We start from the raw sequence: 15,990 nt of genomic DNA on the forward strand, positions 1-15,990 counted from the left end.
TAATAATATTAATCGGTCTCGATCACATGACGCAAACAAATTGCTCTCTAAGAAAACCAAGTTGCTTTGTCACTTTCACCATTATAACATCGAAGTTTTCTTATAATGTCAACAAGTGTCTTCTGTATAACATGTTGCAAGAAAACTCTTTTATTTAAAACTTTATATTCAGTATATATCAACGTATTTATATAAGTTGTTCCAACGATTCCATCATGTAAAACTCGAATTTGACTTTCTAAATAAAATAAACTGCATTTCTTATCAACAGGATATTCACGAATTTGGTGAACTAACCTGCATGAAAATCCGTTGGACGAACTTCTCCAACATCCTCTACCTCGATAATGGAGAAGATAATGGTTTATATATATATATATATATATATATATATATATATATATATATATATATATATATATATATATATATATATATATATATATATATATATTAATTTATTAATAAATAACTAATATTTAGATTTACATATATATGAATATATATATGTCGAATGTGATACATATTTAATATGTTAATACGTTTATTTTAAAAATAATAAGATATAATATTTAATATGTATATTGAAAAATATACAATAATTTTTAAAAATACAATAAATATTTAATTATTATGTATAAATTTAAATTAAAATCATATATATTAAAATTGTTAAAATATAATAAATATTTCTTATATATTAGATACTTGGAAAAATATTTTAAAGCATTTTAAACATTTGGATATGTATCATGTATAAATACGTTGATCTAGATTAGAAAGGATCGTAGATTTTGATCTAACTTCTTTCTCATTCTCATTGTAATTTTTTTTTTCACTTAATATATAATTTATTTACGGTAGAATTTCATAACAGTTACTTAACATAAATATTTGCCAATCGTCGTTTAAATTTTGAATTTTTCAAAATTAAACAATTGTTTATAAAAGAAAAATGATCAGTTTTAACCAATTGTTAATGTGATAACTAATTGATATATATATATATATATATATAAAGTGTTAAACCTAGTCATCAATTAATATTATAATAAATACTGATACTATCGTCATTAAAATGTAACAACATTTTCTATTAAGAATAAGATAATCGTCATTAATATTTTAGCTGAATAAATAATCAATACTATAATATCATTATTAATTGCTAAGCATCATGTTTTAATTTGATGTAAACGTACGTATTATCCTAATTGTTTGACAACGATAACTTTCAAATCCTGAACCAGAAAATTGCAATTGTTGTATCATTGTCCTAAGAAACATATCTTTCAGTTTCAGTTGCAATCGTTCTATCAGTGTGCAGTACTTGGCTTTGAATGCACTTCATCTATCATCACCCAATTCTGACTACTACTACTACAAACTTCCCTCAAAAACCAACCCACGTAAGCATCGCAACCCCACTTCCTTATTCAAAGCCCTCGACAGTTTTCGAAGCAACCCACGTAACGTAACCAGTTGCCAACAATGGTGGAGAATTCAGGGGTACTCGGCTGGTTCCTCCTCAACCCCAAAACGCCACCTTTCGCTTCTCACAAGACCCTCTTCGCGTTCCTCTGGGTGGCGGCGCTGGCCTCGCTTTTCGTCTGGCAGAGGAACACCATCAGCGGGTTTCTCGTGCTGGGTGGTGTTCCGGTGCTACCGCCGCCGAAGCTGCGGCCGGTGGTTTTCTGTTTGACCGAGTTTGGTGGGGTCGGTGACGGCGTTACTCTCAACACTGAGGCGTTTGAGAGAGGTGTTAGGGCCATTTCCAAGTTGGCGGATAAGGGTGGCGGCCAACTCACTGTGCCACCTGGACGTTGGCTCACAGCACCCTTCAACCTCACCAGTCACATGACTCTTTTTCTTGCTCCTGATGCTGTTATACTTGCAATTCAGGTGGGGCTTTTCTGATCTTTTTCTTTCCAATCTCAATTCAATAGTAATAGTATAACCTTGATACGATGGTAACAACACTGAAATGGTTTGTACTGGTCAGACATGAAGGTAAGTTATACTTTAAATTGATGGAAAGAGATAGTGTCTGAAAAAGAGAAGAACTGTCGTAAATGTCCACCTATTTTGTCAGAAAGGAAGCGAGATGGGAAAAAAGTAAGCTGAAAATGAAATAGAAATGAAAGTGAGTATACAATTGTAATTTTACTATAGAAGCTGTTACTATGACTAAGGTAGTTTAGCCACATATACTCGTCATATGATATGCATTCTGCTGCAGTTTTTCATTGACCTTTTCATTCCTACTGTTCCTTACTCACTTCATTAAATTAAAACTTTTTACTTACTTTTGTATTTGTGATCCTGTGTGATGATTAACAGGACGAAAAGTATTGGCCACTGATGCCTGCATTGCCTTCGTATGGGTATGGAAGGGAGCATCCTGGTCCTCGATATACCAGTTTGATCCACGGCCAAAATCTTAGAGATGTTGTCATAACAGGTCAGGATCAAAAAGTCATCATCTTTTCTTGAGGACAAGACTTATACATAGTATCAAAATATAACCAAATTGTTATATATATGTTAAGGAGAAGGAAATTTGTCCATTGATGTTAGAGTCTCAAAGAAAATAATATTGTCCAACTTTTTGTGATACCAAATAGTTCGAAGGTTTTAGCTAATTGAGCATGTATTTTATAACTTCTGCTTTTGTGATGCCAAATTTTCTGCCACAGCACTGATCTCTTGTACTTCTGTTTGTGCAATACTTGCTCTCTATGTTTCTCTTGTTTGCAGGGCATAACGGTACCATAAATGGACAGGGACAAACATGGTGGACAAAATATCGCCAAAAGCTTCTGAACCACACTAGGGGGCCACTTGTTCAGATATTATGGTCTAGTGACATTGTGATCTCAAACATTACTTTGCGTGACTCTCCTTTTTGGACACTTCATCCCTATGACTGCAAAAATGTTACAGTGAAAAATGTTACTATATTGGCTCCAGTATATCACGCTCCAAATACTGATGGCATAGATCCTGGTAAGAAGTGTCTTCTCCTAAAAGCTGCAACATATTTCATATCTTAAAATGATGTACCGGTTATTCACAGGTCTCAGTTTCTATGATATGAACAGATTCTTGTGAGGATATGCTGATAGAGGACTGTTACATAAGTGTGGGGGATGATGCAATTGCAATAAAAAGTGGATGGGATCAATATGGAATTACTTATGGAAGGCCTTCCAAGAATATAGTGATTCGAAACCTCGTTGTTCAATCTAATGTCAGGTAAAGTCAATTCCTCACTCATGCCAACAAATACGAAACAAATCATATGTCATTGAGCATCTCATGGTGTTTGATATTTAAATACTTTGGAAAATTTCTGTGTGAAATGCAACAGTGCTGGGATCTCAATAGGAAGTGAGATGTCTGGTGGGGTATCGAACGTGCTGGTGGAGAACATTCTGGTATGGGAATCAAGACGCGCGATGAGAATCAAGACAGCACCAGGAAGAGGTGGCTACGTGCGCCAAATAACTTACAGGAACCTAGTTTTCAAAAACGTGCGTGTCGGAATTGTGATAAAGACAGATTACAATGAACACCCTGGTGCTGGATACGATCCAAAAGCACTTCCAATACTGAGAGACATAAGGTTCATCAATATCCGTGGCCAAGGAGTTCGTGTGCCGGTTCGAATTCAAGGCAGCGAACAGATTCCGATAAGAAATGTGACATTCCAGGACATGAAGGTTGGAACAACCTACAAGAAGAAGCATATCTTTCAGTGTGCCTTTGTCCAAGGTCAGGTAATAGGGACCATCTCTCCTGCTCCATGCGACAGCTTTGATCGGTACGATGAGCAAGGGCAGCTTGTTAAGCATGCTGCTTCACAGAATGTCACAGACATAGATTATGAAATTTGAGGTGATGTCTGTGTTCCAAACTCAATGAATGTGTTACCTCTGATGTGCGTGCGTGTGTGTATATAAAGGGTGTGCTCAATGAAAGCATGAGAGGAAGTTATCTTGGTCATGGATGACCAAGATTGTTAGTTACTTTTCTTAGATGATGAGTTGTATATAGGAAATTTTTCAGATGCTTATATAAATTTTCCAGAATTACAAAATCATTTCTGAGGATAATTTTCTATGAAATGCAAGTGATTATACCTTCCAGAAGTCGTGGAAATTAGATGGATAGTTAAATCATAACTTTTTGAGTCAGATTATAATCATAATCGATAGTTTAAAAGTGTTTTATCGGTAAACAGTTTTAAAGTAAACCATTATATATCAATTATTGGCAAAATTATATGATTTTTTCCTTATGATTCTGAATAAAGAAACCATAATTAGCATGCTATTTTTATTTTTAACTTTGAATGAGCACATAAAGATAAGAATTCAGCTGTTTGGGCCCTTACAAGCCAATGCTTAAAAGGATTTTCCTTCTTGCACCTCATAGTTTCTAAATACACTCCATGTATCTTCTTATACAATGATTAGCTACTCTTGAAGAATTTCATGAAACAAACCCCACCTTATTTGCATACCTCCATAGTTTTTTCCTCCCACGAGTCTCCATTTCACCTCTAAATAAATGTTGTTTATTTCAATAAATGTTTTCATATTATTATACCTAACATCAATTGTGTTCCATATATTATGTTTGTTTATAAATTATAATGACTTACCTAAAACAATTTAGTTTGTAAAAAGAAAATATTTCATTTTTATTCATTTTCTATAAGTGCTTATGGATAGTATATAATACAATAGCTAAGTAGTTTTTCTTACTGTATTTTGTTCACGTTCTTTAAACGTGATATTAATTTTAGTTTCAGATCTTGTAAATTATAAATGTCTTTGACTACATGTTTTTTCTTACCCAAATCTCTTAACTACTTTATGAAGCATTACTTGTCTATCTTTAACTACATACCTACCAAATTCAAGAAGCCATCATGAAAACTATATAAAATCAGATGAGTACTGTATACAAATAATATAAAACTGGTAATCTCTAATGGGTTAGGTATATACTCTCTCATTTTATCAAATTAGACATATTTTATATTATGTAAGACCCGTGAAAATTAATTAATTAAATATTTAATTAATTAATAAATGCGGGTAGAAAGCGCCGTTATGACATTAATTATTGTTTAGGGTGATATAAAAAAGTACTAGTTCAAGTGGTTGAGAGTACTTTGATTGTGTGAGAGGACTTGGGTTCGAATTCTATGTATGTGTTGTTGTTTTATTATTGATTTTAAAGATATGTATGAGTATGTGATTGGTATTGTAAACTTATGTTGATTTGTGTATATCACCAAATGTGAATTGGCATAGTGGTTGTGCTATAGCATTGTGAGTGGAAGGTCATGGGTTGAAACCCTGTTGGGCATAAAGAAGGCTTTATTTTTGCTAATTCTAGCTTAGAGTGGAGTTGAAAGGGCAAAGGTAAAAATAAAAACCTTAGTGCACAATGAATAAGAAATTAAAAACATATAAAAGGTCATTTTAAGGGAAAAGAAGGGTTTTGGGTTAGTGATTGGGGTATTTTGAAATTATGGCTTGAAAGTCCTATCAATTGTATAGTTGGGAGGGGCTTACGCACTTTTCACGTGATTATGGTCTTAAACTGGTTTTTGAAACTATATTGGGTCTCCACTGATATAAAGAATATACTGTGAAATCAGAAATTTGTGTGTCGTGTGTTGTAATTTGTAATTTGGTTGATTGAGATTGTGTGTAAAAACATGTTATGTATCCTTATGATTAGAGTGAGGGTTTTGGGAATTGCATGGTTAAAATTGGACAAATGTTGTGTATTGGTAGTCCCACCGGATGCAAATATGTACACTAATATGTGGATGGTTGATTTGGGATGCTTGGTATAGTACCTATTGGGTTTTGGAGTATGGTGTGGGTTGTTTTCGTGATGGAACAGTGGCGAAACTCTGTGATTTTCGCCCAAGCGACTCCTTCTCGCCTAGGCGAGAGTGGCAGGAGTCCATTCAGCGTTCATACTCGAGTAACTCGCTCAGGCGACCAGGGTTGGGTTTGAGCAAAATACAGTCTTGCTTAGGCGAGATTGGCTCGCCTAGGCGAGGGCACGAGTAATTCTGGAATATTTGAGCGCGATATCTCGCCCAGGTGAGACGTTTTGAGTTTTAAGCGATGGACACTCTCGCCTAAGCGAGTTCTCGAAGTGTATTCATGTTGGTTTTGTCGAATACTCGTCTAGGCAAGGTTTGTGTGTTGTTTGGGCGAAGGTGTGACTCGCCCAGGTGAGAGGATCTCGCCTAAGCGAGATGATGTGTTGATGTTGCTATTTTAAGCTCGCTCAAGCGAGGTGAGCTAGCCTAAGCGAGGCTGAGGGCTTAGCTTGGGCGAGAGTCCCTAGCTTAAGCGAATTTATGAGAAATTCCATGTTGGTGTGTGCTTTGTGTGTGATGATTTGGCTGTTTTATCCTAAGTATAGGTTGTATATGCATGTGGTGTGGTGTTTGAGCTTGAAGGACTAAGTCCAATAGGGGTCTGGGGTGTGCTTGGTGATTGGACACATGATGGGCATGGAACTGGTTGAGTTCCCATCGGCTACTAATGGGCGAGGAGTCCTTAGTATGATGATTGCATGTGTCGGGCGCACGATGGGCAAGGAATTGTGATGTTCTCGTCAGCTACTATTGGGCGAGGAGTCCATAGTATGGTGATTGCGTGCGTGCCAGGGTCCAAGTTATGAGGCTTGGATGTTTTCACTACATGCGAGGAGTCTGTAGGGAAGGACTATGAGCGGGATAGGCTCATAGGGTTGGACCACGAATGAGTTAGTTTCGTGAGAGCACAGAGAAGTCCCAAGACCTAGTTCATGCATATGACTCATGAAGGACTATGAGGTCATGGTCGGGTGATTTAAAAATTTATGAGATTTGTACTTAATAGCTCACTCTATCTGTGTGTGTATGGCGATGATCGGATAATTTGTTATCCGGGAACAGATGATTTGACAGGTGAGTCAGGAGATGCTTAGAGAAGGAGAGCATGGGCTACTTGGGATTTTGAAAGAAACTTTATTGTTTTGATTTTGATGTAAATATTTTTATGTTGAACTTTAATAACATTTATATATAACGATATTGTACATTCGGATTATGTATGGTACCAGTTATGGCTTTTAATTTTCCCGCATTTTTGTGAAATAGTTTATATTCAATGTTGTATTTATTTTAATTCAAATTTTATTTATTTAATATCAGTAATATTCCTTAGGGATGTTACACATTACACTATATTTTTTTTTACAAATACTAAAGTTTACTTTTACATAATATTTTATCCTTACATATGAGTTGTCAAAAGGTTATTACTTGGTGTGAAACAATTTTTTTCCTTTAAAAATTGTTAAGAAATATTAGTCATGATCAAATCATGTCTAAAACACAAACAATAATTTTATATTTGATAAAAAAAATTCAAAAAGTTCAAATATGTTAAGGTTTAAATTTTTATTTTAATTTATATAAAACATGATTTTTTTTTATTTGGTTTTATTTATCACACCAAATGGAAAAGTTAACGTGGAAAAGTTAACAAGGTCATGTTATGTATTCCTATGAATTTTGAAATCACTGCCACCTCAAAGTCATCAATCATTTATTATCATATGAAAATTTATTAAAAATAAAATAATACAAAACATGGTGAACCACTCAAAACCCAAGATAAAATTTATACTTAGTACAATATTGACAAACTATATCTATTATAGAAAATATTAAATAAATACATGGAGGTAAATTATTGGAAGAATGATTTCTTTAATGAGAAATGAGAAGCTTTAAATTGCATATGCATACAGAAATGCAAACACCAACATCAACTACCTCTAAGACTCCAAGGATCACTTATTGATCCAAGAAATCATGACAGACTAAAGAATAATCACTTTCCAACAAAAGCTTTTGAAAATCATCTCTCCAAACATACTTCAAAGCATAGATGACCATATATACTTATCATAAATAGAAGATAAATAGAAGTTTGTGTTCCTAAAAAAAGCTAAAAAAACTATGTTTCGTCGACTTCTTCTAAAAATACTAGTACATAAAATCAAATTATGACACTTGTTAATTGTATCATTAATATTCACCTTAAATCAATTATCATGAAACTTGTCATATTAATTAAGCTAATTAGCAGAAAAGTTAATAGTTTAGTAGTGCAAATATCAATAAAAATATAATCACTTTAAACTTCAACCAAAATATTTGATTAATTTTATAAAAAAAATAAACTCTGATAAACACTAACCTTTAAATAGTTTAAGTATACATCGGTAGGTAAACAATCTTAATAATATCAACTAAAAATAATTATCAAAATATCAATTAAAAGTCAAACACTTTTATCAAATGAAAGTAGTCTCATTCACATTGATATAAAAAAAAAAAAAAACAATAAACGTCATTCAAAATACAGATATATCATTGTTAATTGAGAAAATCATGAAAAAAATTAATCAATAAATAACCTTAATCTACACTATCTAATTGATATCAATAGAAAACAATGCGAATTATATAAATAACAAATCATATTATTGTTAATCGAAAACATTTGTGTTTGACTTTCAGTAGATGTTGAAAAAAAGAAAAACTCTAACTAATTATCATCCATCAACTAAATAATAACAACAGAAAAATAATTACCATTGACTAACCGGAAAAAGAAAAATGTGCTCTAGTATCAATAAAAAAAAAAACTAAAAGTTTATGATTTCTCAACCTAAATCAAAAATTATATTTAGACCAAAGTTGAATTGACGTTATACTAAAGATGAAGGATAGAATAAATTGCATATGATACAACATTATAGTTTTTTTTATTAAATGTTTGGTGTTAGCTTTTGTATTCGTGGAGGGTGTCAAATGGTATAAACAAACTAAAATACTATAATGAAATGTGTGTTGAAATCAAATAAACCTAAAAATAATTTGATTTAAAAAACTAAATCTACGTATTTCTAAAAAAAATGACTAAATTTGTTTAATATTTTCTAAAGAAATTAATTTCAATTTTTACTAAAAGTTGAAAGAGAAAAATATATTTAATTTTATTTTAAAATTCATCAAATTTTTCTAAATTATTAATAAGAATGATTGAATTCACTTTTTTTTTTTTCTCCAAACATGAAATTCATAGTGTATTATATATATTGTGGTGGCTTCGAAGCGAAGGAAGTAGTTGAGTGAGAGTTATGAATAGGTTTGAAGATAAGATTAAAGAAGGGTTTGAGATGTAGCATGTGTGAAATGTCAACAGATGATAATTGGCACGTGATGCAAAATGCAATGTAGATTAAAACTACAACCTTTGACTTGGTTGCGTTGTGGTTGTGGCTCCCAACACCAAAGCCAACCCAAATTAGACGGCACCCAATTGTGGGTTTGCTTGAAGTTGACCTAATTAAATTCACTTTGGATTTTTCACCAAGACTTTCTCCATGCTGCCTCCACTTCGCATTTTCTCTCCACACAATCACGCACTGGACTCAGTCCATTTGCAGATAACCTGCTACTTTTGGATCTTCTAGGGTTTCACATCACACCTTCTCAACTATAATACAATTCAAAATTATTTTTCTATTAATTGAAATTTGTATACAAACAATGTTCGGATAAACTTTGTTGAAATTCGAGTGTTAATCTAAATCTCACATTAAATAAAAAATAAAAAAGTTAAAATATAAAAATAAATGTCTATAAATTCATTTTCTTAGGTGAGAATAACGAATAACTGAATAACTAAATCCGTAAATACAAGAAAATAAAATTGTTATCGTCATAGGTTACGAGACTAAACTATTATTATTTATCATGTTTTTTAATTGAAATAATAAAAATTATTATCATTTTGTTCTGATTATAATATTGTTTTAGATCTCAAATTTTTTTGACATGTGGAAATAAATAAATAAGATTACGAAATAAAATAATAATCATAATTATTAGAAGAAAACTTAGACTACGTAAACTTAATTTCGAATAATTAATAACCAAAAAAATATAATAGGTATTTAATTAAATATACTTAAATTATGAGAGATTTGAAACTTAAATATTAAACTATTTTTTATATTAACAATTATTTTATAATAATGATAATAATATTTGGTTTAATTAATAAAATTTTATAATAATTAAATAAGTACATGTCAAGTGAATGTTAATATATATTACTGTTAATTTCTATAAATTAACTTTAATTTATTAAGATTTTTTGTTCTCAAAATAGTTATGAAGAACCTTCTTTATATTATTGGTTTTCCTCCTTTACTTTAGAATATAGAACATAAAAGTCCTTGTAGAATGTTCTCAATGAAAATATAGTGTTTACAAAAGCTTTTAGTTTTGTTTCTAAATAACTCTTCCTTTTACTTCTCATTCCTTACTGTAAATTGTTTTCACTTCTCCAAACAATACTGTTCTTATTGACCCGAGGAGTTTGGTGAATTTAGACTAAAATTTAAAGTTAAATATGTGAAAGTGAAATAATATAGTTTATTGTTAATGATAAGTGTCAAAATTCAGTAAAGATTCATAATAAACTCTGGCACTTATGCTTTAAATTTGTGTTCATTTCATATTGATTCTCCCTAAACCTAAGTTTCAATCACATGCTTCCAAGTTTTGATTTAAAGTAATCATTTGATCATATTTTGTGTGTTTTTCAGGAAAGATTAAAGAGAACTCAAGAAGAGTGAAGGAGAAAGCAAGAAACAGAGAAAATAGGGAAGGAATGTTGTCAACGTCGCTCAAACCAAAGCATTCTCGCCTAAGCTAAAGCCACTGCAGCCATTCTCGCTTAAGCGACGCAGACTCTCGCTTAAGCGAGAGTTCGTGCAGTGGAGACCCTCTCTTGCCGCCATTCTCGCCCAGGCGAGCTCAGATGCTGCCAATCTCGCCTAAGCGATATCCTTTCTTCAGCTCGAAATACTCTTGCTCGCCTAAGCGAGACATTGGTTTCAGCACGTCTCGCCCAAGCGAGAAGCTTTCTTTAGGATGAAGAATGTTGTCTCGCTCAAGCGAGACTCACGTCGCTTGAGCAAGACCTTCGTGGGTATATATTCTCCGTGCATCAGAAAGTGAAGAGGAGCTTGGAATTTTGGAGAAGAACGCATCTGTGCTGCAGAGCTGCTACCAGGAGCATCACACAGATCTTATTTCTTCTTCTTCTTCTTAGTTCTTAGGATTTGATGGCTGCCATGAGTGGCTAATCTTCTCCTTTGGGATTGAATGTAGTCTACTCAAACTTGGATGTAATCTGGTGATGTTTATATATAGCATTTTTGTTTTACTCAATATTGGTATTATTGTTCTGCTCTTAATGCTTACTTCTATCTGATCAATAGATGTTTTGATTTTAGTTTTTAGATCTGTCTGGAAAGTATTTCTGAAAATCTGATTTGAACAATGATATTTGATATACTGTGATGCTAGGAATAGATCTCAATATGTCAATTGCTTTTAACACTTGGCCGTAATGCTGGATAGTTTGTTGAATATGTGAGGAATCAATATTCAGGGAACTAATCTTATAAATTTTATACGCGAGGGATCGGTATAAATGATTTTTGAGTTTGCATCAATATTGGTATTTTCAGATGTTATATATTATATTCATCCAGATTACAGACAAGGGAGATAGATGAAATTCAATCCCAGTTTCTTTGACTGTATTTTTCTAAACTTTTTCGCTTTTACTGTATTAATTTTATGCAATAGTTAATGTCAAATCAAATTAAAATCTTTGTATATATATGCTGATCGAGATAATTAATTATTTTAACTGAATCCGTTCCTCGTAGGTTCGACACTCTTACTTCATCATAGCAATCATACCCAAACAATTACCAAGCATCCAAGAATAATCAAACAACCAAACACAACACTGTCTCGCCCAACCCCTCGCTCAGGCTGAAGGGTCTCGCTCAGGCGAGTCCCCTTCGCCTAGGCGAGGGCTCGAAAAGAGCATCCAGAAGCACCGCGGGATCTCGCTTAGGCGAGACCCCTCTCGCCTGGGCGAGATGCTCGCTCGCTCAAAATAAAGGGCGGGTCGCCTGGGTGACCTCTCGCGTAAACTGGTCTGGGCGAGTCCCTATTTGTCTCGCTTAGGCGAGACTGGCTCGCCTGGGCGAGATTAACAGGTCTCACCACTGTTTCACCTGCAACAGCCATGTTTTCCAAACCAACCAATCATGCAAGGCATTCTCACGCATCAAAACGAAAGATCAAATCATACAATCAACAACTAACTCAAACACAGGCCAACACAACTCGAAATTAAAAACCCTAACTTTCTGTACCTGGAAAAGGGCTAACAGAGCTTCGACACGTGACCTCGGAGCACAGCAGCTCGAGTGACAGACTTGCAGAACTGGCAGAACAGCGGAAGACACGATTATTTTCGAAACCTTAATCGGTGGAATACGAAGATAAAGCTTTAGGAAGTAGATACAATAGGTTTAGAATCACTTACGTGGAGTAGAAATCGCTACTTGAGCTCTTGGGACGGACTGGCTCGAGGCGGGAACAAACCCTAGCAGAGCTCTAGTGCACCAGTGAGGGAAACGGCTGAAGGTTCTGTGAATGCAAGGAAATGGGGCGTTAAGGTAACTGAAACAGGTTTTATCAGTTGGGCCAGCTCTAGGTCCAAGCACAAGGGACAACCCTTTACTCTAGGGCAGAAAGTAATAAGCCAAAATTAATGGGCCTTACAAAAGTTGAGACTAAAACTACCCATGCCATGAACCAAATTCACATCTTAAGCAATTAAATTTTTAGTGAACTTCAAATGATGATGTTTTGCTTCGTAAATAGATGCACGTTTAAGCTACAACAATCATGTTTAAAACATAAAAATTAAATATGTTTTTATCCTTAACTTTTAAATAAAAATTGAAATTAGTACCTCTTTGAAATTTTGGCCTAATTTAGTCACATACATGGATTTAATTTTTTTAACCAAGTTTTATTAAATTTATTTGACATTTTAAATGCATATTTTAGTTAATATTGAAACGAACATGTGTCAAAAGATGTAAACAACTTAATTATCATAAAACATGATTGAAACATCAAATAAATTAAATAAAATTTGGTTAAAATAATTAAATTCACACATTTTTAAAGTTGGAATACTAGATTGAACAAAATTTGAAAGAGATACTAATTTTAATTTTCACTCAAAGTTAAGAGATAAAAAGATATTGTAAGGCCCATTAAATTCCTTATGCTTTTCTGCCTAAATTAAAAGGGCTGCCTCTTGCGAGTTGGGCCTAGGGCAGGCCCATAGGGAGCCAAACACCCTAATCTGACCTAACTCCACTATTCCACCTCATTTTCCAGAAAACACGAGATCACTACTCCTTCTTGAGCAACCGCGAGCCTCTACTAGGGTTTTGCTCACACTGTTACGTTGAGCTAGGAGGACCCGTTTTTCCAAGTAAGTTAACCGCCTAACTGTTCTCTCCTTATTCAAGCTTTATTATCAGGGTTTCAACCGAAGTTCCCTGATTAATCCCGTTTCCACTCTGTTCCTCTGATCTCTAGTTCATCAAGACATACTCGTAGTTGCTGTGCTCGTTAAATATGGGTTGGGAGTCTTGTACTAGCTTATTCCAGGTAAGGGAAGCTAGACTTCATGTTTTTTATTCGCTTTTTGGTGTGATTTGGTCCTGTTTCGTGTTTTTGGTGATAGTATGTTGCTTATGATGGTGTGAAAATGCTTTGGGTGTTGTTATGAGTGAGTCCCTGATTGAACATGTGTGGTACAGTGGTGAGCACTGATATACTCGCCTAGGCGAGCTCATCTCGCCCAGACGAGAATAACGGAAACTCGACCAAGTTTTCTGCTCGAGCGCTCGCCTAGGCGAGGGGCTGTATTTTTTAGCGACGAATTGTCTCGCCCAGGCGAGACCGCCTCGCCTAAGCGAGAGTTCGCGAAACCTTCCAGGGGCATTGTCGCAGTCTCGCCTAAGCGAGAGTCTGCAGCTTGAGCGAGAGCACTCCTCTCGCCTAAGCGAGGACTCCCAGTTTTGGCGAGACCTAGCTTGGTTTTTGGCTATGCTTCATTTCATGAATATTGTTGGTTGTTTGATGGGCTGGTTCACTGATTTATTGTATAAAGGGGATGGATATGCATGTACTATGTATGTTAGGGGTGGGAGCTAATTAATTGGTGATGAGCTTGGCATGATATATGATTGATGGTTGGTCATGTATACTAAATGACATGTTAATTGTATGCATAGGAACTCCATGATTGGTTGATTATGTATGAGTAAGGTTTATGTAGGACGTAATCCCATGACCCTTATAGTGGGGCTCGTGGTGGTGCCTCATCATATGGACATAATTCTGTGGGCCCCTCTAAGGGGAGTTCACGGTGGTGCCTCAGTTATTGGACCTAATTCCATGAACCTCGAGGTGAGAGTTCACGGTGGTGCCTCGAAACTAGGACATAATTCCACGAGGGTAACGTGCTGGTGCCTCATGGCCAGGACGTAATTCCACGAAGGCCACGTGGTGGTACCTCTTGTAAGGGTGTAATTCCGTGAAGGCCTCGTGGTGACGCCTCATTGCTAGGACATAATTCCACTGCCTCGTGGTGGTGCCTCATTAAGCGTATCCGAATAGTCAAGTCTTGGTGTTGTATATGGTTTGGTACCTCTTATGTGGATGTCTGCTATTTATGCTTGAATATGAAATCGTATGTTGAGTGTATGATATGATGACTTTTTCGCTAGCTTACCCTTTTGCTTGTTTGTATGATTGTGTGTGGTTTCCTCCTTTGCGATGATCATCAACCTTGTTGATGTGAGCAGATGTGAGAACCTCTGGCAGTGGTAATAATAATGGTGATGTTGCGGTTTGATGAATCTTGGGCGTCTATCGGGCTCACTTTGGGGACCCACAACTTTTGGGAGTTTAGTAGTAGTAGTCCTCTCGCACTTGTGGAGACCTTGTACTTTGTTTAGGCTGTGTGGAGCCTTTTCCCTTTTTGTTATTAATATGTTGAGATACTATGTACTTCATATTCCAGTTTCCGCACTCTCTAGATATTTTTATATGTGGCATTTTATTTAAATTGATTTTATCCATTTAATTGAGACGTTACAGATATTTAGCAAAAAAAACTATTAATGTTGTAGGTCATGTTGCGTTATTGTTTATGAGTACTCCTCTCTAATAATTTGAAAATAAAATAACCTTAGGTGATTATAATTATAATTTTTTTTTAATTTATCATACAATTTAATGACAATGTTTCTATATTTTAGCTTTCTTTTCACTTTTACTCTTCAATTTTTTGGAGATTTTTTTTTTCATACCTTTTATTTGAATCGCTTTTTTTTAAGTTCGAATTTAAATAACACTCACTACTATTCTTAATAAAGTTGCATTTGAACTACTTTGTATTTGTTTCGATTCAAAAGTTTCGTCAATATAATACTAACCATGATAATTTATTTGAATTTTAGCTTTAGTCTTAACATAGTATTCTGAGAGGTATCCCTGCTATTTGAATCCTTCTAAGTCATACACATTTTGAAATTGAATCATCTCTTTTTCAAACATGTTTATTTCATTATATTTTGACCATTAATTTGAATATACTTTTACTACTTTTAACCTTATAACTTGTTTGAATAGTCTTAACACATAATTTTGACCTAAATAAGTACATATTTTGAGATAATAGTATGTTTATAAATGGCATTTGACCTCAATCCCAAAAAAGTGTGAGAATTTTAGGTATATTAAAGCAAACTAATACTTTATTCTAATGGGTAAAAGTGGAATAAACACTCTTTCTAATACCGATAATTTGATATTGTTAGGATCGAACGTTTACCATTATTAAACCAAAAGGTATAACCATTAGTCAGGACACAACTATTTTTACTTAAGAGTGTAACCGTTCAAGTGACACGATTCTATTGTGATCTGGA

The 15,990-nt window shown here is 34.2% G+C and overlaps 1 protein-coding gene across 1 annotated transcript; it reads left to right on the forward strand.

Moving 5' to 3' along the window:
• Positions 1–1,239: 1,239 nt before the first annotated feature.
• Positions 1,240–4,099, forward strand: LOC114162229 (probable polygalacturonase). The gene is made up of 5 exons (XM_028046048.1): positions 1,240–1,902; positions 2,341–2,461; positions 2,758–3,006; positions 3,102–3,255; positions 3,371–4,099. The coding sequence occupies exons 1-5, from the start codon at positions 1,492–1,494 to the stop codon at positions 3,894–3,896; spliced, it is 1,461 nt and encodes a 486-aa protein (XP_027901849.1). The 5' UTR covers positions 1,240–1,491; the 3' UTR covers positions 3,897–4,099.
• Positions 4,100–15,990: the final 11,891 nt, after the last annotated feature.

Source organism: Vigna unguiculata, chromosome 9, assembly GCF_004118075.2.
Source record: "Vigna unguiculata cultivar IT97K-499-35 chromosome 9, ASM411807v1, whole genome shotgun sequence".
NCBI classification, from domain to species: domain Eukaryota; kingdom Viridiplantae; phylum Streptophyta; class Magnoliopsida; order Fabales; family Fabaceae; genus Vigna; species Vigna unguiculata.

What these genes read in the sequence shown, in the direction of transcription:
- LOC114162229 (XM_028046048.1), top strand. Translation starts at nt 1,492, where the DNA reads ATGGTGGAGAATTCAGGGGTACTCGGCTGGTTCCTCCTCAACCCCAAA. An exon ending in CTGTTATACTTGCAATTCAG is followed by an intron (nt 1,903 to 2,340) that starts GTGGGGCTTTTC and finishes GATGATTAACAG; the next exon opens with GACGAAAAGTATTGGCCACT. An exon ending in TACTGATGGCATAGATCCTG is followed by an intron (nt 3,007 to 3,101) that starts GTAAGAAGTGTC and finishes TGATATGAACAG; the next exon opens with ATTCTTGTGAGGATATGCTG.